Genomic DNA, 26,268 nt, shown 5'->3' with positions numbered 1-26,268 from the left:
ATCCATATAAGCCCCCTAATCAGGAATTAAACTCTGACTTCTGTATGTTTTTAATAAAGGGGGTGGGGAGGGAGGGACCTGTGCTCTTATTTTCATTATCATTAAAAAAAAAACGAAATATTCCATTCAAAGTTATACAAGAGTGGAAGTTTCATACAGAGACTAACACTGTAATGTTAAATAGCCTCTGACTGCCTGTCTATATGTGTTGTGTGTCTATGGCATTGAATGTTTGCCATGTATATGTACACTGTAATCTGCCCTGAGTCCCCTGCAGGGTGAGAAGGGCAGAATATAAATACTGTAAATAAATAAAATAAATATTTCCCCCCTTCAAAACAAGGAAAGGATTGTGTAATTATAATTAAAAACAATCATTTAATGCATTATATATTAGCTTTTTCATGTGAGGAAACACGATGGGTGCTGGCCACGTGGCCTGACATTTATATTTCAGGTTAGATGTCCATATTTAGGACATTTTATATATTTAGGATGCCCATATATGAGTAGCTGTTCGTATTTAGGGTTTTTCAGGGCAGTTGTCCATTCCAATTAGAAATTATAGTTTTTCACAAATACTTGTCATATGCAGAGTTCTATGGATTGGACAAGGAATATGGATTCACTCTGTGTAATTTAAAATGATTTCTTTGTGAAAGTCATACCCAAAGCCCTTGTCTCCACAATGCAACTCAAAGAGATGGATCAACATGAAATATGTTCTGCCACAAGGAAGCTACACCACATTCAGTGAGGTTTCTCTCCAGACAAGAAGCAAGCTAGTACAATTACTAGCTTGCTTCTCCTACACAGAAGCAAGCTGTTAATCATAAGTTGTATTTCTTACCCACTCTAAGTCTATGCTTCTATCTAGAATTGAACAATCACTCATCTATGTGATATAAGTCTCCTTGTGGAGAGAAAAAGCAGGTGAAAATAAACATAATAATAAACAAAATAATAATAATAATAATAATAATAATAATAATTGTACCACATGCAACACTATAAGCTGAAACTGTAACACCATTTTAAAATTAGCTTGCAATTAGCTACTTTTGATTAAAAAAGCTAAAAAACATTTTGTAGATAGGTACAAGGGAGGGTCCACTTGCTTAACCCCATGCAGCTGAATATTTTTCCTCTTTTTATTTTAGGATAAGCTTTCTGTTTACTGCTGTGGTATTTCACATAGGCATATTTCAAATAATAGTTAACAGTGTTTAATGTTTATACAAAGATGCTAACACTAGAAAAGTGTATTCATCCACCCTCCTTAAAACAGGAAAAAATAAATTAAATAAAAAAGCAACGATTTGGAATTGAAAATAGACAAAAGCAGAAAATTATTTTAAAAAATGCTTAACAACATATATATAATGTTATAAATCTATCAGTTTCCTGATTTCCTGACAACTATATATGTGGATTATCATGTCAGAAAAAGTTCTAATATAGGATGTATATTATATATTTTTGAAGGACTTGATGTATACCATGCCTTTTGTCATGGAGTTCAGGGCAGTTTAACTATTTCTAAAAAAAAGTTACATAAAAAACATAATTAAAATGAGAAAATACAAATACTTAAAATCACAAGTCTGAAATCACAAGTTACACTGCTAATATGTGCTAAAGTACAATAAAAGAAGCAGCAGTCAAAAACAAATTAAACACTTGCCAAATGCCTGAAAGCATGTTGAAATAAAGACTATTTTAATTGGCACCCAAATGAGAAGAGTATTGGATTTTAGTAAAAAAAAAATGGATTTTAGTAGATAATATACTTAGGAAGAAGGGGTGCATGTGAATACCAAGGGCCCTAGTTATGAACAGCATGAAAACCAAGAAAAATTAAGGTGATGACTGACAGCAGAATGTTGCTGACATTTGAGAGGAATATATTCACAGTTCTCTATGGCCATTTTTTGCACAGTTGCTCTAGATTTAATGCACTAGACATTTAATTTACTACTGCTGCTCCACCAATTCCATTTGTGGGATACATTCAAAATGTATTCATAGTGGAATGTGTCCAATACCAAAATCAACACAGATTTATCCGGAGCAATTGCTCACTTGCTATTTATACCACTTCTCAAAGACTTGCTGATTCATATCTGCATTGTCATTGTGATTCCTCCAGTACTTTTCTCCTAAAAGGAGTGTGCTATTTTTTTCGTGGGTTTTTCATGTGGCTACTTCCCTCTTTTGACTTTGGCGTCACCTCTTGCCAGTTTCTTTCATGCCTTCCAACCTCATTGCTACTGAAGAAGCAACCGAGATTTCTCACCAATTCTGCAAGAAGACTGTAATAGGCTTATGTGTGCAATTAAGACCAGCAGGAGAATTCAACTCTAACATTATATTAAGAAGGAAAAAAGGTGATATGAACAATATGTACTGAGAGGCTTAGTGGGATATGGACTTATTCCCACTAGTGGTCAATATCCTGTAATAGCTCAATTATCTCTGCAAGGTTCATGTTCTTCGATCTTCTGTACTGTATTGCAATCGTGTCCTGCAGAGTCTCATTATTCTTGTTACAGCTCTAAGTAGCAACCTTTCTATCAACAGAAGTTTCCTTTGATATTTCCCAGTCTATTTTTTCAATTCTTTTTGCTAAAGCTTGCAGTATTTTTAGGAAGACCTTGACTTTGTGCAATTGCCAATGGAAAGAAATCTATTACACATTATCGTCACCAAATAAAGTTTATAGAAACCCTACGTTACACATACAGACAGGGTGCCTATAACTGAAATGTTCCCAAGATCCTGCAGTCCCAAAACCATGATCCTTCAACAAACTTAAAGCAACAAATATTTTGGTCCATATAGAAAGCAAATTATACAATAGCTTTTCATCACAGTAAAAACTAATTACAGTATGTTTGACCTTAAACATTTTAGTTGTCAGTAGCTTGTCTGTGTCATCTCTAAGAAAGAACTGATTTGCAAAAACAAACTTGTGTCTTCATGGTATAATAAAGAAATGAAGCAGCATGCATTATGTTTGAGATGTTTGTGGGACTATTCCTGTCTATAGTAAGTTTCCCCCTCGATGGACTGTCACCTTGTCGTGGTGAGGGGGCTTGTGTGTTCCAATGAACCTGTAGGCACAACAACTGGAGTCGTGCACTCCCAGGAGTGGCCGCGGGGAAGGTTCCAGACCAAGCACAGTCCGAAGACCCAAAGACCTCAACGGCGGAGCAGGCGGAGGATAACATGGCACATGTTACAACGGCTGCGAAGGCGGAAGAAGGCTGCAACAGACTGAGAAGCCACGGTCATTGTGTTAAACTACATCACCAGTGGAACCTCACTCTGTGAAGTCTGTGTGTTGATCAGTTGTGCACTGACCTCCACACATTAAAAAAACCCACGCACAGGCGTCTTCCAAAGAAAATAAAAACCAAGCAACCAAAGTCCCATGGCGATCAGCGAGTGGTGACGGGGGCAGGACTGTGAAATCTGGAAGCCCCTAGTCACAGACTGGCACATGGGCGGTGGGTACGGACTCAGTCGTTCTACCTCAAGGTCCGAGGCAGTTGAGTAGTTCGGCAGCTGTATCCGCGACTGAGCAGCCCTATTGAGGACCCACTCTGCTCACCCCACATGGGGAGGGGGCTAGAAAAGGTGCCCTAAACATAGTCTGCCTCACTTATCCCTGACTGGACTGCCGCGTCCAGTGGGGTCACCACCCTGCGGCCAAAAAAGGAAAATGAACTTCGGTACGTGGAACGTACGGACTCTGATGGACAACAGTGGCAGTGAACGCCCCGAACGCAGAACTGCCATCATTGCAAGGGAGCCGGGACACTTCAACATCGACATAGCAGCCCTTCAGGAGACCCGGAGAGCAGGAGAGGGACAGCTGAAGGAAGAAAAAGGAGGCTACACCTTCTTCTGGAAGGGACTGTCCGAAAAAGACCAAAGAATGCACGGAATTGGCTTTGCCATCAGGAATGATCTGGTGAAACATCTGTCCGAAGCACCCACTGGCATCAACGAACGACTCTCAACCCTCCGAATCGATCTTGCCAAAAACCAACGGGCAACCATCATAAGTGCCTATGCACCAACACTAGATGCTGACGAAGACATCAAGGAGAAATTCTACTGTCAGCTGGACAACGTCCTATCGGGGATACCTAAGGAGGACAAAATCATCCTCCTGGGGGACTTCAATGCAAGAGTCGGGCGAGACTTCGACCTGTGGCCAGGAACCATCAGAAAAGACGGGGTTGGAAACAGCAACTCAAATGGCATCCTGCTTCTCACCAAATGTGCGGAACACAACCTTGTCATCACCAACACGCTCTTCCGCCAGAAAAACAAGTTCAAGACATCATGGAAGCACCCCCGGTCAAAGCATTGGCACCTCTTAGACTATGTAATCACACGCGCCAGAGACCGCCGTGATGTGCTCCTCACAAGAGCCATGACAGGTGCTGACGACTGCTGGACTGACCACAGGCTAATTCGATCCTCGATGGCTCTCAAGATTGCTCCCAAGCGCAGACTCCAAGGAAGGAAGACAAGGCGCAAAATGAACACCCAAGCCCTTCAGGAGCCCTCCAGACGAGCCCATCTCCAAACAGCACTCAAGGACCATCTACCCACAGTACACCCCGAAAGTGTCGAGGAACATTGGAACAAACTGAAGACCTCCATCATCCAAGCCTGCGAAGAAACTATTGGATACCAAGCCAAGAAACATCAAGACTGGTTTGATGAAAATGACATCGAGATCCAACAGCTAATTGAGAAGAAAAGGAAAGCCTTCCAAGCATGGCAGAGAGACATCAACTGTGCTGCTAAGAAAAAGATCTATGCCAGTGCAAAAGCTGAGGTCCAAAGAAGGACAAGAGAGCTCAAGAACATCTGGTGGACAAAGAAGGCTGAAGAAATCCAACACCTGGCAGATACCCATGATGCTCAGGGATTCTTCAAAGCCACAAAGGTCATCTATGGACCAAGAAACCATGGGATACAGCCTCTACGCTCATCAGATGGAACCAATCTCCTGAAGGACCAAAACTCAATTGCACTACGTTGGAAAGAACACTACCAAAGCCTCCTGAACCGCAGCTCCAATGTGGCCGAAGAGGTCCTCTCACAAATCCCGCAACAACAAATCAGGGACGAGCTTGCAGCACTGCCTAGTTTGGAAGAAGTCAGCAATGCCATAAGCCAACAGAAGAATAACAAAGCCAGTGGACCAGATGGGATCCCTGCTGAAATCTTTAAAGAGGGAGGACCTGAGCTGACACACCAACTCCACCAGCTCATAGAAAAAGTGTGGGTGACCGAGAAAATCCCAGCAGATTTCAAGGACGCCACCATCATCACCCTCTTCAAAAAAGGGGAAAGAACAGACTGCGGAAATTATCGAGGTATCTCCCTTCTAACCTCCGCTGGGAAAATCCTCGCAAGAATCCTTGCAAACCGCCTTCTGCCCCTCTCAGAAGACACCCTCCCAGAATCCCAGAATGGCTTCCGCCCCTCCAGAGGAACCGTGGACATGATCTTCACTGCACGACAGCTCCAAGAAAAATGCAGGGAACAAAACCAACCTCTGTACATGGCATTCATCGACCTTGCAAAGGCATTCGACACAGTGAATCGCAGCGCTCTCTGGACCATCCTCCACAAAATCGGGTGCCCAAACAAATTTGTGAACATCCTGCGGCTCCTCCACGATGACATGATGGCAACAGTCTTGGACAGCAGTGGCTCCCAAAGTGACCCATTTAAGGTGGAATCGGGTGTCAAACAGGGATGTGTTATTGCCCCAACTCTATTCTCCATCTTCATCGCTATGATACTTCACCTTGTTGATGAGAAGCTTCCCACCGGAGTGGAAATAATCTATCGGACAGATGGCAAGCTATTCAACCTCAGCAGACTGAAAGCCAAAACCAAGGTTACAACAACAGCTGTTATAGAACTCCAGTATGCTGATGACAATGTCGTCTGTGCGCATTCAGAAGAAGATCTACAAGCCACTCTAAACACCTTCGCAGAAGCATATGAGAAGCTCGGCCTGTCACTGAACATTGAGAAAACCAAGGTGCTGTTCCAGCAGTCGCCAGCCAATCCCTCTCCAATGCCAGTAATACAGCTTAATGGTGTCACATTAGAAAATGTGGACCATTTCCGCTACCTTGGCAGCCACCTCTCCACCAAAGTCAACATCGATGCCAAAATACAACACCGCCTGAGCTCTGCAAGTGCAGCATTTTCCAGAATGAAGCAGAGAGTGTTTGAGGACCGGGACATCCGTAGGGATACCAAGGTGCTTGTTTATAAAGCTATTGTCCTCCCAACCCTGCTCTATGCCTGTGAGACGTGGACTGTCTACAGACGTCACATGCAGCTCCTGGAACGTTTCCATCAGCGCTGCCTCCGGAAAATCCTGCAAATCTCCTGGGAAGACAAGCGGACAAACGTCAGTGTGCTGGAAGAAGCAAAGACCACCAGCATTGAAGCGATGGTCCTCCAACATCAACTCCGCTGGGCCGGCCACGTTGTCCGGATGCCTGACCACCGTCTCCCAAAGCAGTTGCTCTACTCCGAACTTAAGAACGGAAAACGGAACGTTGGTGGACAGGAAAAGAGATTTAAAGATGGGCTCAAAGCCAACCTTAAAAACTCCGGCATAGACACTGAGAACTGGGAAGCCCTGGCCCTTGAGCGCTCCAGCTGGAGGACAGCTGTGACCAGCAGTGCTGCAGAATTTGAAGAGGCACGAGTGGAGGGTGAAAGAGAGAAACGTGCCAGGAGGAAGGCGCGTCAAGCCAACCCCGACCGCCTTCCACCTGGAAACCAATGCCCTCACTGCGGAAGAAGATGCAGAGCAAGAATAGGGCTCCACAGCCACATACGGACCCACAAGGAAATCCATAATGGAAGACCATCTTACTCGTCCAACGAGGGATCGCCTAAGTAAGTATAGTAAGTTTCTTATATGCCCAGGAGATTTGTCTGTGCTACAGCTGTAAGTGGGAGATTTGTCTCTACAAGATTCTGTTCCTAAATTGCATGAATACACAACTAGAGAACTGGTGTTTCTAGAACTGTTTAATGTGAATGGGAATTCCAAGGGGAAATCTACACCTACATTTCCACTGTAGGAGTACAGTTCTCCAATGAGATTTAAATACATGAGAAAAGTATTTCTTATTTGGGATTCCTATGAACACATCTGAGGAAAAATGTCTACTTTGGTCAGAGCTATACAACTTGATTAAAGTAATCCACACTCAGCTTCATTGTGATCAAGTGCATCTAACTACAATGTTTATTTGTTTGTTTATTTAAAATATTTATATCCCATCCTTTTTGACCTTTGCGGAGGGACTCAGAACGGCTTCCAATGTTCATGTAGCTCTATATTCATATCTTAAACTTGACAAATTACAGAATATTAAATGAGAAGTGCAAATACTTTGACCCTGTTGAAGGCAATTTCCTATGTTTCCTTCAGGGCAGCTGGAAATTAAGGGACCACACCTGAGGTCTATATGGATTTCTTTGTCCTTTAGCATTCAGTACTTATACTAGTTATTTGTTTCTCTGCACAACTTCATGCATAAAGCTCAAGCATAAGGACCAGTGTTTACTATTGCTTCCCTTGTGTTCCTTAATCCAAAACAAAATGAAAGGGAAAGCAAAGGAGGTGGACAGCAGAGCAAGCAAATGGAACAAAATATGGCACAGGTTCTGTACTCTCCTCTCATACCCACATTTTTATAAGGATATATTTTCTAAAAGTGGAAAAAGTGTAATAGTTTGATTCTCAAGTGCTCTGAAGTTTAAACAATGCATAGCAAAAAAACCCCTAAGAGATACTTAACACAATCAAACTGTTTCTTAAATCTCAACATTGACATATTCTTCCAAACACTGATCAATACTGGTGCCTATCACAATCACTACCATCTGTTTTATTCATCATGGCTAGTTATTAGTTAACAGAGAAGAATGCTGGATAAAAACCCCTGTAACAACAAAGCCTTGTCACACTGAACAGAGAAGCTCTATAGTAGTTGGCTAGAGACAAAAGACACCTGATTTAACCTATGTAAAGGAGCACAAATAAAAAACTCAAATGATCTCAGTTTGGTAAAACAGAAGACTGGATGTTCTACCTGAGTCTATTTTCAGCAACAAGGGAGTTGCTACAAGGGAGTATAAGTACCAATCACAACAAAAACTGAATTATTTGATTCAAGATACCAACCTGTCTCCTTTGAAGAAGTATGTTTTCCCAACATCCTCCCACCAAATTGCTGAATCAATCCCATGGGGTGGAATCCCATTCCCCAATGTTATCAAATCATGAGGATACCCTGGTTGGAGCGTGGTGTCCTTGAAGACCCAGAACTTGTTACCTGAAAAGCAAAAAAGGGGAGAAAGACCTACATTAGATTCTTGAATCATTTTCTATTGATAAAATGCATCCAAGTGGCATAATCTAAACAGTCTGACCAAGTTTTAAACATTCTCAACTCCCCACTTAATTCTGCTCCAGAAATATGCAACTTTTAGTTTGCTAACTACATTAGAAAACAGAGGCGGAGTACTGATATATACAGTGATAAAAAGCTTGAAATGCGCAACTGATTCATACATTTGACATTGTCATATTGTATCCTCAATATGCTGCAGAATTCCAAATGGGTAAGCCTACACAACTTGTGATTGTGACTCAAGAAACTGATGCAGCTCATCAGCCATGAATGGCAGCCCACACAAGGGCTTGATATATGCTGCTTAGTATATCAAAAAGTGATACTATTCTGCCTTTGACTTGGTGCTCAATGAATTGTCCAGGAAATTTGCAGCATGTTATATGAACTAGTAGAATGGAAAATATTGACAGCAACTGAGAGTGGGCAATGTCATTCAATAAAAAAATTAGAACACAATTTGAACCACAGAAATACAAACCTTTTCCTGATAGTGCATTTCCTAAGTAGACCACTTGTAATGCAGACATCTACTAAGACAACTTGAGGCAGAGGAGCTAATGGGAAAGTATGTTTCTTTGGAGACTTTCCTCTGTACCATCACTTTTGGCAGGCACAAAAATAGAAGTTTGTATTTAACAAAATATTTGGGAAGACATGCTTCTTGAACAATCATTAAATACTATTTTCTATAGACATTTCAAAATCAAATTTTACTTTACCGCAAAGACTGATGATCACACTTGTTCTCATGTTACTGTTATGAAAAAAACAGTACCTGTTGCACAGATTGTTTCAGTCATATTAAAACAAATAAAAAATCTTAAAGAATAAAAAGAGATTTTGGGAGGAAAGAATTTGCTTTCTTGTCCCTGAATCTCTGTAATTTGTAACACTGTTTTTTTTATCATGTTTTTAATTAGAAAATGGGATATAGTCCGCTCCTCTCCTAGAGATTTTATATTTATTCACTAAGAAAGCAATAAGTGATTTTAGTATTTTTCTTCTCAATGCACAGCTTTCATACACTTTATGCTGTTTGGAATTTATTCTGTACAAATTTTGCATACATTTTTCATAGAAAATAGCATTTTCTGTACATGGCACATAATTTTTAAATACATCATATTGCTGCATAGGAATATTATTTTCTGTGGATAAAATGTTTGCTGCATACACATTCTGTAATTTGGGATTTATTACATGAAAAATACACTGCTGTTCTTTGTGCAAAAATCTACATGTAAAGCTTATGTCCTGATCTGAAAAGATTCTCATTATTCCATAATCCTTCATAGTAGAGTTTCTTTACATTTCAGAATCACACATTCCAGGTTTGTTTTTTACATAGTTTTGAATGTTCTTTTTATTCATATCAGTTCCTCACTACACAAAATTGCTATTACCTTCTCCCTGCAGGTGACATAAGAATCTTACCTCCCCCCCTTTTTTTTTTGCTAACCCAGACTTATTTAAGGAAAGACTGAAGGTTATTGCCAAAGATAAATACTGCATTACAGGTTAAAAGATTCAGTAAAGCAAACCACAGCCTTGAGTTTGCAAGATCTGATCATGACTTTTGTTAAGAGGATGCCTTGGATGTCTCCAATTCACAGGGCTGCTGTAAGACAAAGTTAACTTGATGGCACATAAAAACATGCAATGGGGTTTCATCCTTTTCCCCCTAAACCTATTATACTATCACATTTATGCAAAAATCAAGGCCTGCTAAAAAAATAAGACACATTATTCATCTGTGTGCTACCCTCAAATGGATATAGGCTGAATTAGTGTAGTAGAAGTAAATTGTATTGATTAGCCTTTAGGCTAAATCAAAAGCTGAATTAGTGCATATAGAATAGCAATGGAAGACATATCTTGAAATAATTCACACATGTACACATATAATATATATCAAGGAATACATTGATATAGAAACAATAGACATATTCAATCCCATAGAATAAATATAGTATCTCAGCAGTATATGTGGTCCCTAAAAATCACAAAATAAACCACTCAAAGTTTTTTTTTAACTTAAAATACAGGACATAAAGCCTGTGTACAAGATCTTAAAGACATTTCATAGTCAACTCCCTGAAATGGGCACAGGTGTTAATCTCTCAATTTTTCCACTTGTACTTAATTTTTGTTTTAATCTATATGGGTGATGTTACAGGCCCCCCATTGACACCTTGCCAGTAAATTTTAGCTTTCAGAATTCAACTGTCAAGCAGTAAGGTGACCAATGTTGAAAATTATGGCAAGAATAGTGCAGATTTTACAGCAAACGTCTTACTGCATTTGGCTTGGCACAAATTTTAATACTGTAGATGTCTTTGACAATTAGCTTTTAGCGCTGCTTACATTCTTGTTCACTTTAGAAAATATTACACAATCTAGATCTCCTCTACAGAGAACTTAGATTTTTTACTAACTTCACTGGCATTTTCTTATTGCTATCCAATAAGAAAACCAGCCTTGAATGAAAATGAAAGACTTTTTATTGTCTTTTCAGGAACATATTCATGTTATATTGTCAGCCACCATAACCTCAATCAATATTGACCCATAAGACAGAAGGTTAAGTACATATGAAAGTACAAAAAACCAGGTTTGATTGCTATGCACATTCAAATAAGTTTCTGAATAGTTGGTTTCATTGGTTTCCCATTCAAGTTTCAATGCAAAATATAAGGAACATTAAAAAACATATTTGTACAACTGAAAGCCTTACAGCCTTTAGTGAAACCTCAACTTCCCAAAATGAAGGCTATTTTTGCTAGCAGGTATAAAGCCTGTGTCGACCAGTGTAAAGATTGTGAGTGTAAAAAGTGTTGTAATCTTGCTCAGCTGGGAGAGCACTGTACATTTTTTATTCTCATATGGGAAACTAATATAACTGCAGATCTACATGAGTTTGGATAGAGATTCTTGCTACAGGTTACTAGGCCAAAAAGAAAAAAATGTAGGCACTGGCAGTGTCAGATGGCATATTTCATCAAGAGCCAAAAGTCTCTTTAGCCAAGAAGTTATGTGAAACTAAAGTGGCCCTTCTGACACCAAAAAGCTTTCCCAATCTCTTTCCTTTTCTAAGACTGAGCATGTGTCACTAATAGAGGTCACTGGGTCTTTTCTGTTGATAACGGAGTACTGGACTTTATCCAGACTTCTTGCCCAAATTGATGGGAACTTGGCTCTGATTACAAGAACTATTTCATTTGGATCATGAAAGACTCTCGGAAACGACAAGACCCATTCTCCCTTGGGAAAGAAAAGAAAAGCAGACAGGCCACTCTGAGGGATTTGCAGCTTGATATCAGCTTGCCCTAGATAGTTGCCTTTGCTGTGTGAATGGCTTATTTTTGTTCTACATTATATTGCAATTTCTGTATTAGAGAGAAACAGAAAATTGCTTAAGATTTAAGACAATATTTATGAAAATTTGAAAATGTTGAGCAACATCATGCAGAACTGTATTTTTAGGGGGAAAATAGGCTTGCAATGGGCATTACATTAAGGAAGCACCCCATTTCCACTGACAAAAGCATTGCAGAAATATGCCTTGAAAAGTCTGATCTGGCCACAGTGGTCCACGCCCTAGTTACATCTCGGATGGATTACTGCAATGCAATTTATATGGGACAGCTTGGAAACTACGGTTAGTACAAAGATGAGCATCTAGGCTGTTGACTGGAGCAAATTACAGGGCACATAGGTAAAGGTAAAGCTTTTCACCTGACATTAAGTCCAGTCGTATCTGACTCTGGGGTGTGGTGCTCATCTCCATTTCTAAGCCAAAGAGCCAGCATTGTCCGTAGATACCTCCAAGGTCATGTGGCTGGCATGACTGCATGGAGCACCGTTACCTTCCTACTGGAGCGGTGCCTATTGATCTACTCACATTTGCATGTTTTTTAACTGCTAAGTTGGCAGAAGCTGAAACTGTCAGTGGGAAATCACACTGCTCCTCAGATTCGAACCTGTGACCTTTCGGTCAACAAGCTCAGCAGCTCAGCCCTTTAACCCACTGCGGCACCTGGGGCTCCACATACCACCCCCCTATTAAAACATCTTAATTAGCTGCCTGTGTGTTTTTGGGTCCAATACAAAATGCAGGTTATTACCTATAAAGCCCTACATGGTTTGGGTCCAGCCTATTTATGCAACTGCATAAATAGACCTATGAACCAATTTGGGCCCTAAGATCTGCTGGGGAGGCTCTCCCCACAGCCCCACCTCTGTCAGAAGTGTGGTTGGTGGGGCAAGGTATAGGGCTCCAGCTCTGGAACTCCCTTCCCAAGAAGATTAGACAGGCTCCCACGTTATTCACTTTCCAGAAAGAACTGAAAACCTGGCTATTCAAACAGGTGTTTGAAAATGGGTAAACTTAATGTCATCCAATGGTTGGAGATGTCAAATGGATCTCAAATTTGATCTTACTGTTGCTTTTCACTTCAACTGTGGTTGGGATGTTTAAAATGCTGTTTTACTTATATATTTTGCCTCATTATTAAGTGTTGATTTAATTTAAATTAGATATATTTAGGTGTGTTGTTGTTGAGATGATTTGTATAATTATACTGTTGTGAACCACTCTGAGTCCCCTCAGGGAGATGGGGCAGGAATACAAATAAAGTTAAACCCTTGTGCCAGCAAGACTGAAGATCGACAGGTCGCAGGTTCAAATCCAGGGAGAGGCAGATGAGCTCCCTCTATCAGCTCCAGATCCTCATGCGGGTACATGAGATAAGCCTCCCACAACGATGATAAAAACATCAAATCATCCGGGCATCCCCTGGGCAACGTCCTTGCAGATGGCCAATTCTTTCACACCAGAAGCGACTTGCAGTTTCTCAAGTCACTCCTGATACGACAAATATATATATATATATATATATATATATATATATATATATATATAATTATTATGATATAAAGCAAAGTGGATTGCAAAATATATACAGTAGCTGTGAGTCACCTTCGGGCTGAGAACAGTGGTATATAAGTAAAGTAAATAAATAAATAAATAAAATACATGTATGTATGTATGTATACCTACAGTGTGTGTGTTTGTGTGTGATAAAATACATTAAAAGTGTATATTAGAAGAAATGCAGCCAAAATACAGAAAATGCTTGTGTTTATTTATTGAGAGTATTTATCTCTCTCTTTGAAGAGTCACAAACTGTTTTAGAAACACGATGGAAAGGAGATTCCATCTGAACATTAGGAAGAACTTCCTGACTGTGAGAGCCGTTCAGCAGTGGAACTCTCTGCCCCGGAGTGTGGTGGAGGCTCCTTCTTTGGAAGCTTTTAAGCAGAGGCTGGATGGCCATTTGTCAGGGGTGATTTGAATGCAATATTCCTGCTTCTTGGCAGGGGGTTGGACTGGATGGCCCATGAGGTCTCTTCCAACTCTTTGATTCTATGATTCTATGATTCTATGAAATCGGGGATTGGGAAAATAATAAATCAAGAAAAATTGAAATTGAAAGAGTAATGCATCTTCAGTAACTTTGCCAATCTCACAATCTTTCTCACAATATTTGAGCTATAATCATCAGTGACCATAACCTGTACAGTTCAAGTAGAGAATTTTCACCTGATGCCTTATTGTTATGAATGCAAATATTCCTTATTTAGTCATCCTTGCTTCATAAATAATCATACCTTACATGCGTTTTCACTCCCTATGAACAGGTTGTAATGATAAACTAGAATTTATTCAACATACAGTATAATTTTCACATTAAGCTCAAATTAGATGCATATTTAAGACCTTTAATTTTAGGCAACTGATGATATCTAACAGAAAAAAAATACTGTGTGGGAGAGGGCAGAATGCTGCTAAAATTGTTAATTGCACATGCTATGGTTTCTAGGTTTTAGGAAATTTATTAATAATTCATTGCCCACCTGAAATCTTTAAAGCCAACATGTCAGAAAAAAATAATTTATTTTGTGACACAGATGACACAGATGACATAGTAAGCAAGAAAAGCCAGGAATGGTTCAACTAAATAACTCTGATTAGAGAGAGGGAAGCAAATGAAATATTAGGGTAGTAGATATACACAAATTGAACTCCTATGGAGTACAATTCTTCTTCCTAGATTTTTAAAACAGGCAACCAGCTGTTGCCTGTTTCTAAGTCAAGGCAACTTACAAAGATTACAAAATAGTTAAAAATAACATAACAACAACAGCAATAATAAAAATATTTCATTTATATTCCACCCTAACTCCACCATTAAACATTAAAAAGGTAATTAAACTATTATAAACTGAAAACTTATTAAAACTACAAGCAATTATAAAGAGAACAATGTATAGAAATTTCAGCACACAATTCAAGGCCTATTCCCTGAGAACAGTGGTTCTCAACCTGCGGATCTCCAGATGTTTTGACCTTCAACTTCCAGAAATCCCTACAGCTGATAAACTGGCTGGGATTTCTGAGAGCTGTAGGCCAAAATATCTGGGGACCTACAGGTTGAGAACCACAGACCTAGAACAAAGTTTCTCAAACTGCTCCTCCAGACATTTTGGTTTTCAACTCCCACAATTCCTAAGAGCAGGTAAGCTGGCTGGGATTTCTGGGAGCTGAAGTCTAAAACACTTGGAGGAGCACAGTTTGAGAAACACTGTCCTAGAACAATGTATAGTCCTAGCCTATTGAGAAAAAATAGTATTTGCCTCCAGAAAGATAGCATTGGGGCGGGGGGTGGGTGGGAGATAAAAATAGTATCCATGAGTGCAGCACAGTTTTGTGCATATTTATACAAAAGCAATCCCTGTCATCCTGAATGGGACTAATTTTAAAGCAGGGTGGCCACAGTCCAGCCTTTGGAGGCCTGCATGTGGTCCCCAAAAGCTCTTAATCCTCTTTTAATGCACCCCATGTTGAAAAATAAATGTTCTGGGGAAAGGAAATAGAGAAATTGGGGTGCAATTTACCATTTAAAGCCAACCCCCCCCCCCCATCTTTCTTTGGATGTTTTTCAGGCTCCAAATATCTTTTTTACAATATTGAAAATGACCACCCAGTTTATTCCAGTTTCTAAATGGATCTTTCCTCCCCCTGCCCCCAGGAATAGGCCAAAATAACCTTTAAATTTTTATTTGCATGCTTCATGAATCGAATTGCTATTTGAGGGGATGGGGAAGAGATGGTGCATATGATGTCTATGTCAGTATTCTGGAGAGGCAAAATGACCCTAAAAGGATCAATAACTAGTCACCTCTTCTCTAATATAGGGTGATTCCACTATGGAACGCAGTCTAATCTTTAAAGAACTATTCAAGTTGTTAACCCTATTACCAAAATGGAATCAGCGCCTTTGACAGTGTCTTTAAAGTCTGAAAGCATCACCCCACTGACATGATCCCGACTTGTTGTATTTGCATATATTGAGTTGAACATATTTCAAGTTCTCAGTCCTCAGGTATATAAGTAATTAAAAATCCAAACTGGGAATTATTGGAACCGATGCAGCCAAGCATAGTATGTTCATAACCTTTGTTCCAGTTTGTAGTCTAAAAGCTGCATTATTAACTCACAACAGTTTCTGAATTATCAATGATGAATCCATAGAGAAGACACTATCCCAGTCCAACCTGAGTTTGCCAACAGTATTACTGAAATAAAACTCCCACAGTATATTCCAGAATTTCCACATAAGCTGATCCATAGCAGGATCAGAGACTTGTTCTGTGCCACGGAAAGGCAACAGCATCCTCAAGATGTTCTATATGATAATTCCCACGAGCCCCAGTCAGCATGGCTAATGGTAAATAGTTATAGGGAGGTGTGACACAAAACATCTAGAGGTCATTAGATTTCCAGCTATATATACAGCTTTTGTATTTGCAAAGGATAACACTTAAAAGGAAGATTTCAACCAAAACCGTTTCCTTTATTCCAGTTCAGACTGCATTGTTCTATTTTAAGTTATAAAGGAGGACTACCTGAGAAGAATATGTATTTACTAGGGCTGGGCGGTTTCGTTTAGTTAATTCGTAATTCGTTAAAAATTCGTTATTTTTTTAATAAGGAAGCGATAACGAACCATTCTGGAGCAACTTAAAAACGAAACGAATTTTTAAATTCGTTTAGTAAATGCTTCGGATTCGTTATGTATTTGTTTCGTTATCGGTTTGAGGTCGTTTCGTTATTATTTCCACATGTCTGGGGCAAGTTTTATAGTTGTTTTTTGTTTAATTAGTGAAAAAAAATATAATATCACACCAACAGTCAACAACAGAGGGAGAGGGAAGCTTCAGAAGTTCCCCCTGTCCCATTTGGAGGTTTTTTAGCGTATTGCGCGGTTGCGTCTGCCATTAACGAATCGATTCGTTATTGTTTCGTATTTGTTTTGTTAATGTTTCGTAATTTTTTTAACATTTACGAAATTTCGTAAATATTGAACTTTTTAAAAGAAAAATTTCGGAATTCTTTTAAATATCGAAACACAAAACCCCCCAAAAAACGAATCGATTTTAGAAACAAATTTTTCCGTTGTTACTCAGGCCTAGTATTTACTAGAAACATTTCCATGTAAGAGCTTCCCAAGACTGAAACAAAATGCAATGTTATCAGATATTTCTGCATTGATTTTCTGTTTACTTAAGTGTTGTTTTATTTGTAGTACTTACCTTTAAAGAATACAAAATTCCCGTCACTGTTTTCATAAACAGCATCAATACTTGGAGGAAGTCCTCTCCAGAAGTAGGTAATCTGCATGGGGTATCCATCCATCACCCTGTTATTTCTGACACGCCAAAACCATTGATCCTAGAAACCAAGAAAGGCATCTCTTACTACATTAGGAAGCTCATAACTTTTTAAAGATACAAAACATGATTCATGTTGCTTGTCACCTACCTATTTATAGAGGATTATATTAGGCTGTGCCAGTATGCCCAATGTTAAAGTATGTATTGATTAATAAAGAGACATTTGCCCACACATAATCAATACATTTATTTATTTATTTTAAACATTTATATTCCGCTCTTCTCACCCCGAAGGGGACCCAGGGTGGAGCACAGCATATACATGGCAAACATTCAATGCCAGGACACAGATTCACATACAATACATAAACATTAAAAAACATTTATCAAAATATTAAAATATACCATTTAAAACCGTCCTAGCCATCCGCATCAAATTCAACTGACCCTGTCATCTTTTCCAGTGCCGCTTCATTGCCCTGTCCCGAAAGCTTGCTCCCACAGCCAAGTTTTTACCATCCTTCTAAAGGACAGGAGGGAGGGGGCCAACCTGATCTCACCAGGAAGGGAGTTCCATAGCCAGGGAGATATCACCGAGAAGGCCCTGTCTCTCACCCCCACCAATTGTGCCTGTGACAATGGTGGGCCTCCCCAAAGGATCTCAATCTCTGTGATGGTTCATAGGGAGAGATGTGTTCGGACAGGTAATTTGGGCCGGGGCCGTTTAGGGTATTATAGGCCAAAGCCAGCATTTTGAATTGTGCCCGGTAGCAAACTGGTAGCCAGTGGAGCTGGCGTAACATGGGAGTTGTATGCTCCCTGTATGCCACCCCAGTTATTAACCTGGCTGCCTCTCGTTGGACTATTTGAAGCTTCCAAGCAGTCTTCAAAGGCAACCCCACGTAGAGTGTGTTGCAGTAGTCTATTCTAAATGTTATGAGATCATGGACCATCATGGCCAAGTCTGACTTCCCAAGGTACGGGCGCAGCTGGTGCACAAGTTTCAATTGTGCAAACGCTCCCCTGGCCACCGCTGCAGCCTGGGATTCTAGGCTCAGTGATGAATCCAGGAGAACTCCCAAGCTGCAGACCTGTGCCTTCAAGGGGAGTGTGACCCCGTCCAGCACAGGTTGCATCCCTATACCCTATTCGGTCTTGCGACTGACCAGGAGGACCTCTTTCTTGTCTGGATTCAACTTCAATTTGCTTGCCCTCATCCAGACCATCACAGCGGCCAGGCACTGATTCAGGACTTGGACAGCCTCCTTAGCATCTGATGGAAATGAGTGATTGAGTTGGACGTCATCTGTGTACAAATTGCATCGAACTCCAAAACTCCAGATGATCTCACCCAGCGGCTTCATGTAGATGTTAAACAACATGGGGGACAATACTGAGCCCTGGGAACGACTCTCCAGGAAGGACTGGAGCCACTGCAGAATGCAAGTCCCTTCAGTATTTTCTTTAATCTATTATTACATATTGGATTGCAATGCTTTGTTGGGTTGCAGCCCTTTTTCTTGCACAGAGTTTCAAGGGATTTTTTCCCCATTTGCCCATTCATTTATGCAATTTAGCCACTTTATTCAACCATGCTCCATTGAGTAGAGTATGTTTCTGTCTTTCACCTCAATGATGTTCATTTTAACTATCTGTATTTTAAGCAGAACTCTGTGGAAGAGTCTGAAAACAATTATTTACTTGATGAGCATCATCTTTGAGAAGAAATGATAATGATTACCATACTTATGAGAGAAGGTTCTTCTATACAAAGTTGGGATTTGAGAGATTGCCTTTGAAATGCAGTATCATAGAGATGACTCAGCATTCTCCTCTAGCTTTCTCTTTTACCATCATCTAGTATTTGTGCTTTGCTGTTACAGTTACCTCATCTATTACCATTTCCTCCCTTATAAGGAGAAAGAACTCTACCCATACATCTTTTAGCTGTAGTAGAAACCCAGAACACAAGACACATATCTTCTTTGCAAAGCATGAGCACGTAACTATTTCTAGCCTGCTTCGTTTGAGAGTAATGGGAATTTGTAGACTGAAGTAGAGCTCATGCTGAGCTGTACTTAGTAGTGCTCAGAACTGCTAGAAGTTAGGGGAAGTAAGTGGTAATATATCAGCATTTGATTCGGATATGAAGGGAGGATGAATGCTCAGTGGTTTTGCTGACCTAGGATATTTAACAAAGAAGGAAGGAGCCTAGATATGAATCATGGACTCTCTAAAGTAAAACTTTATGCATCTTTTGGGCATTACATTTCTACCAAGCCACAGGAACTGGATATGTTATGTAATTTGAGGAACTATAAGAGCATTAAAAACTTGCTGTCTAATATACAGCTGTATGGCTGAAAATGATTAATCTTTATGTTGACTTTTCAAATGAAAGTCATAACCTTACAAGAAACAAAACCCAAAGCATAACATAATAAGGAAACTTGCAATGTTTCTGCAGTGCCCCAGATTTCTCTCAGAATAAATGACAACCAAACAGAGAGCAGGGGCTTTGATAGGCAGCAGTATGCATGCGCAAAATTTCCCTGTGGAGTTTCATTATTTTCACTAAAACTCTTTTAGTTTCATCTGAAAAAAAGGACCCACAAAAAATGGAGAACAATCTATGAAAACAAAACAAAATAAAAAATCCATAGGAAGACAGTATTTTTTATTAGGATTAGCTAAAAATTCACTTTTGAATTCTCCAACCTAGAAACATCCCCAAAAACCATGTTATGCATTTTGCTTCAGGTGAAATTTAGTGCCCTTCAGAATTTTCATTCTTTCCAAGTTAAAAGAAAAAAAGTTAACATTGTTCTCATTGCTCTTAAGTAAAAGTCATTCTGCTCTTTGGGGTTTTCTGCATCACCAAAAATTAGAGTTCCTAATTTTTGAGGAAATGCTAACACTGAAGTACCGTGTGTGTGTGTGTGTGTGTGTGTGTGTGTGTGTGTAAGAGAGAGAGAAAATGAGAGAGAGAGCTGCTCAGTAGAGCTAGAATTAGAATTTATGGTAGCACTGTGAATCTAGCTAAAAGTGAAAAATAATTCTTGTATTCGGGATACTTGAATTCATTTCATGTGTCCACTTTTGCTAAACTGAACCACTTCTTTTACCAGCAGATAATTCCTACCAAGGCTGTGTCTACACTTACTGGGAAATTATATACTGGTGTAAAGGGCTCCAGAGCCACTTTGAGTCAGCCCCAGAGCCCTTTGGCCATTCATGTCAAGGGCACATTGGGGTTGCCATTCCTGTGCTTCCACCAGCCAGCAGCTCTCTCCCAGCATTACTGTGGAACTCTTGAGTGAGATCAGGTTGGTCCCTGTCCCACCTGACCTTTAGGAGACAGCTAAAGACCTGGCTGTGGAACCAAGCGTTCGGCCCATCAATGAAGGAATATTTAACATTAAAGTGAAGACTGCTCGGAAACTCCAACTGGTCCAGCGGGAGGCAGCCAGATTGCTCACCGGAGCGACATACAGGGAGCACACCACCCCCCTGTTGTGTCAGCTCCACTGGCTGCCGATCCAATTCCGAGCACAATTCAAAGTGCTGGTTTTGACCTATAAAACCCTATACGGTTCCGGCCCAGTGTACCTGTCCGAACGGATCTCCCTCTACGTCCCACCTCGGAACCTAAGATCTTCTGGGGAGGCCCTGCTCTCGACCCCGCCTTTATCACAAGTGAGGTTGGCTGGGACGAGGAGCAGGGCCTTCTCGGTGGTGGCCCCCCACCTGTGGAACTCCCTCCCCGGGGAAATTAGATCGGCAACGTCCCTTCTTTCATTTAGGAAAAAATTGAAAACCTGGATATGGGACCGGGCATTTGGACACCCGGGCAGCTAAAGAAAAACCTAATGACGTGCTGGAACTGTCGAGATGGAATGGACTTATGAAACTTCAAACGCTGAACTCAGGATTAACCTACTGCTGTGTTATTGTATTAATGTGTATTGATGATTTTAATTTTAATTTGTAATGGTTTAATTTGTTTATATATGTATGTATATGTGATAAAGGCATCGAATTGTGCCTTCCTCTGTAAGCCGCCCTGAGTCCCCCCCCCCCGGGGGGTGAGAAGGGCGGGGTAAAAGTGATGGAAATAATAAATAAAATAAGAAATAACGTTGAAAATGAAATAACCCAGGACTGTTTACGGACAATGGCTATGTCTTTGTGTGATATTTGATGTTATTTTATGTGCTGTCTTCAATAATGTTTAATGTTTTATCAGGGGAGGGTCAATTTTGATGTATACTGTTTTTTTTTAATCAATGGCATTGAATTGTTGCCAACATCATGAACTGGCCTGAGTCCCCTTCAGGGTTGAGAAGGGCGGTATACAAATACTGCAAACAAATTTCTGATCGCACGGCTATGTGCTAGATTTCACTTCACCAGAAATGTGATGTTGTCAGAGCCCCTTCAAGAACACTGCTTGCTGTCAGTGATACAGTAGTAGGTCTGTTGGCAGTGTGAAAGGGGATCAGGCTAACTCCAGCAATACACTCTCAGAAGCTACAGGATTTCTCCAGAACTTCCAGTAAGCTCCAGAGTAAATCCAGTGTCACCATGATGTGGAGTAACACAGCTGGATGCAGATGTTACCCTGTAAATCTAGCTGTGCATCATGTGGACTCCCCACAGTATCTGAGAAGTGAGATCAAGTTGTTTTGACCATGAAGAAATTTGTCTTAGAAACAAACTGTACTAGGCTTAGGTCTACTTGAAGCATATCCATCTGTGGTAGATATTTCATCTTTTTGAATGTGTACGAACAACTCAGGTTCCTCAATGGTAATGGGAAAACACTCTTCACATCTTCAGATGAATATTTTAATATTTCATATTATTTCATGGATTCCAAAGTTGGGAGGAAGCACTGGTATCCTCGTACACCCAAATCCAAACACCTTATTGTATTTCTTAATCTCTAACACTAATAGCTGCATCTTCAGAGGGTTTTTCCCCAAATGGAATATAGGAAATTACATGTTAATGAATTAGATCATCAGTCCATATACTGCAGTATTCATATATTAGCAAAAGGAAGATACTGCTTGGTTCACTTTTTAATATGACCCATCCTTTTTCACACTTACCAATCTATTACTTTTCAATATACACACCTATTTCAATGTTTAATGTAGTTCAATGATAAAAACACAAACCTTATGAGCAAACCACACAGAAATGCATGCATTACCTAATGAACAATTTTTCTTCCTGCAGGAGAAAAGCATGCGAGAATGCATTTGAACTTGGGCGCTAAAAAGATTCAAAGCAGAAAAGCTGAGGCAGACAGATTTATCCATATCTAATCGGCTCAAATAGGTAGCAGCAAGAAATATTAGGAATTGAATTGGACCTTTTGCTTTTTGAACACAGGTTTTCTCACCAAAATATTACATTTAGTAAGTGTATTCTTATCCCTGAAAACTCTGGAAAGTGAATTTAGAACTAATGGTAGCAAAATCTTAATATCTGTAACAAACATTAATGTATTTATAGAATTTAGGAGAATGAGTCAATCCAAGGATTTTTTAAATGGGAGTGTTCTAGAGATCTTATAAACTACACTTATAAACTAAACTGAGCTCTTCTTAAAGCTTGTTGAAATACCTGCAATTGTGCTAGGGGTTCCCTCTAGAAAAAAATGATCTGGTTGTTCAAGCATATAAAATTGATGAACCAACCAATATTTGCAACCAACTCAAATCTTCTTCCCTTGAGGCTTCACAATAATCACATTAGATGTCTATAAAGGACAGATAAATGACTCATTAAATTTTACTTGAACATTCTTAGAAGGATTCCCACATTATACAGCTGTCAAACTCAGAGAAGAATGGTGATTAAGAGCTTGATTCTGGTGAAAGCCTTTGCTGAATGAAATATCTCACTCTGCCATTGAAAATTGCATCCTTGTGTCTGGTTTGGTCTCTCCTCATCTGCATCATGCAGAGATTACTACATGTCCTAACACAATCCAATTAGGATTTAACCTGCCCAAGCACTGAATGCCAATGATTTGCAAAGAATGACACACAAGATTCCTGGAAAATATCAGAGGGCAGTCCTAATCTTATCTGTTGTCATGCGTTTCTTATAGCACACATATTTGAAAGATGGAGCATTAGTGTTATAAGAAGTGAAAAGACAAGAAATTTATTATACAATAGTAACAAGCATTGTTTCAAAAATGTTGTATGAGCTGACCATAGCCTGGGTTGTATTCAGTTTTTATACTAGTACGGAAAAAGTTTGCGGGCATTCAAAACAGCTTTATGAGGGTTTTTTTTTACCATCCTAACTACAGCACTCTCTCACACTAGAGAATATCTGAAAATTCTCTAAAAGCTGGTCAAAAAATCGGTTTTGCAAATATCAGAGACCTTGATGAGGACAGGGGAGATCATCGCTGTTTATGATGCCAAACTGTTTTGGGTACAATTCAAAGTGCTGGTTTTGAACTAGAAAGCACCTACAGTTTGAATCCAGGTTATCTGAAGGACCATATCTCTCTCTATGAACCTGTCAGATGCTTATTATCTTCTGGGGAGAGCCCTCTTTCTGACCCACTGTCCACTCAAAAGCATTTAGGGGAGAGGGACGTTTTGGTGGCTTCTCCCAAACTTTGGAACTCCCTCCCAAGGGAGACCAGGATGGCCCTATACCTGCTCGCGTTTCACATGTGCCAGCAGATATTTGGAGGAAGGATGACGGGCACACTGCTGGAGAGATTTTGGGTTGGAGTTGGGGAGAATATTTAGTTTTAAATGTAATTTTAATTGTACAAGTATTTTATTGTATTTTAATTTGTTCCATGACACAAATATTGAATTGTTTTACATAGTTTTTAGTTTTTGTATTTGCTATATTTTAAAAATTTATTGGGTTATGTCATGTTATTGAAAGCCACCTTGAATCCCCATGGGGAGAAAGGTGGGGTAGAAATAAGGTTAATAATAATGATAATAATAATTGCGCATGGTGGCATTTTTCCATTGCGCATGGTGGCATTTTTCTGCACAGAAAATCACATCTCTGCAAAACCCTATCCACCACCAATGCTCCAGCCTTTTCCTTTTTTTAAGGAAGAACATATCATGAACTCAAAATAGTTGTCAAAATATCCAGTTTTAAATAATGCCCTCAAAGTGAGGAAAGGAAAGTGTAAACATTTGTTTTTTGTGAGAACTGAACTTGTTAATATTTAAATCTCTGTCTTACAAACCTCGCACATCATATGACTCCTCTGGCTTATTTCACTACCATTTTCTACTTTTGCAACTCTGTGCTACTGCAAGACATGCTGCAGGAGGGACAGTAAAGCAATTTTTACAATTAATTGCCTATCTTCCAAAGTGGGGAGGGAGAAATGAAAGGAAAATTAAATTCTTTCTTAAAGAAACAGATATCTAGAAGAGCCTAACTGAAGCATATTTCTCAAAGTCAGTGCATTTTTCAGCTCCCTAAAATTTTATTTAAGGGCAAAAGATGAGACAACAGAGCCAATGGGGAGTAAAAGCTAAGAGTACACTTGTTCAAAAATGAACATTAGGGTGCATGTTTTCACTCTGACAGTAACAAATGCTTACACTATTTTTTCAGACTATGTTTTTAAGGCATCATCAATCAAAGGAGGACTACAATCTGCTTGGGGGAAAATGATGTAACGATAAGTCTCAAATGGCAAATGTCTTGTCATACCTGGAAACTGGGATTGCTGCCTTGTTTTGTTGCTTTATGATTTTTTTTAAAACTACTTTAAAACATTCAAGAAAAAAATGGTGTGGCAGAAAACTGATATGGCTGATATTTCTTCGTACTTCTATTAGATGTGATTTTTCTTTAATATTTTTCAGAACTCAAGAAAGAAGAGACTCAGATGCATTTCAGCATCATAAAGGGTCACTTCCCACAACCCCTGGGGCCGGGGCATTTTGAAAGGCCAGGTGAACAGGGTGCCTCATGGCACCCTATGCACCCTCCCTCCTTCCCCAGCACATGGTGGGGACGGGATGAGGCACGTTGACACCCTGTTTTTTTGGGGGGGGGGGGGTTGTGTGTCAGGAGCGACTTGAGAAACTGCAAGTCGCTTCTGGTGTGAGAGAATTGGCCATCTGCAAGGACGTTGCCCAGGGGACACCCGGATAATTTTGATGTTTTATCATCCTTGTGGGAGGCTTCTCTCATGTCCCCGCATGAGGAGCTGGAGTTGATAGAGGGAGCTCATCCGCTCTATCAGGTGTAGACTAAGAAATGAGAAGGTTTTGTCTTATCTATCTATCTATCTATCTATCTATCTATCATTATTTATAGATTTCATAGTGGGACTATCAAAAGTGCTTATTTACAGGACATTGGGCTAAATTCACTCTACACCTAAAATGCCTGTTGTATGAACAGCTTCAGTTTTTTTTTATGAAAAAAAACATATTTAAGTATTCAGTTTGAATTTGTGGTAAAAACAAGGACTACCTACTACTACTACATCTTTCTATAGACTTCCCTAGAGCATTATAGTTTACTTAGTTTCAAATAAAACTTATGGATGAGCACATCAAAAAGGCAAGTCAGACATTAATATGTCAAAAAAGTAACAAGCACAAACTAATCTTATTAAAACCTTTGATGTTTGTGAAATTTCCAATGGTTATGCTGATGGCTCTGTTGTTTTGTAAAACCTACCAACCCACTAGATATATGTCATGAAGCTATCCAATCTAGCTTTCCGACACCTGCCCTTTTGAACATAAGCCTTGGTGCAACAGAAAAATCACAGAATTCATAGAATAAGAGTTGGAAGACACCTCATGGGCCATCCAGTCCAACCCCTTGCCATGAAGCAAGGAAATCGCATTCAAAGCACCCCCGACAAATGGCCATCGACAGGCCCGTAGCCAGGATTTCGATTCGGGGGGGGGGGCTGAGTTTTCAGGGGGGATTCGGGGGGGCTGAGTTTTGGGGGGGCTGAGTCTGAGTGAAAGAGGGTCTACCCTAGCAAACGTTTTGTATCATTACCCCAATACCCCCA

At 39.9% G+C, this 26,268-nt stretch overlaps 1 protein-coding gene across 2 annotated transcripts in view; it reads right to left on the bottom strand.

Moving 5' to 3' along the window:
- The window catches only part of MMP16 (matrix metallopeptidase 16), a 205,380-nt gene that overhangs the window by 8,322 nt on the left and 170,790 nt on the right, over nt 1-26,268 (bottom strand). For both annotated transcript variants that reach the window (XM_067467371.1, XM_060775571.2), the window contains 2 exons: nt 17,136-17,274; nt 8,249-8,399 (listed from right to left, as the gene is read on the bottom strand). In XM_067467371.1, the coding sequence (XP_067323472.1) occupies nt 8,249-8,399; nt 17,136-17,274 (290 nt within the window). The remainder of the gene's footprint in view (nt 1-8,248; nt 8,400-17,135; nt 17,275-26,268) is intronic.

This window comes from Anolis sagrei, chromosome 4, assembly GCF_037176765.1.
Source record: "Anolis sagrei isolate rAnoSag1 chromosome 4, rAnoSag1.mat, whole genome shotgun sequence".
Classification (NCBI taxonomy): domain Eukaryota; kingdom Metazoa; phylum Chordata; class Lepidosauria; order Squamata; family Dactyloidae; genus Anolis; species Anolis sagrei.
This window is presented reverse-complemented; position numbering and strand designations above follow the sequence as displayed.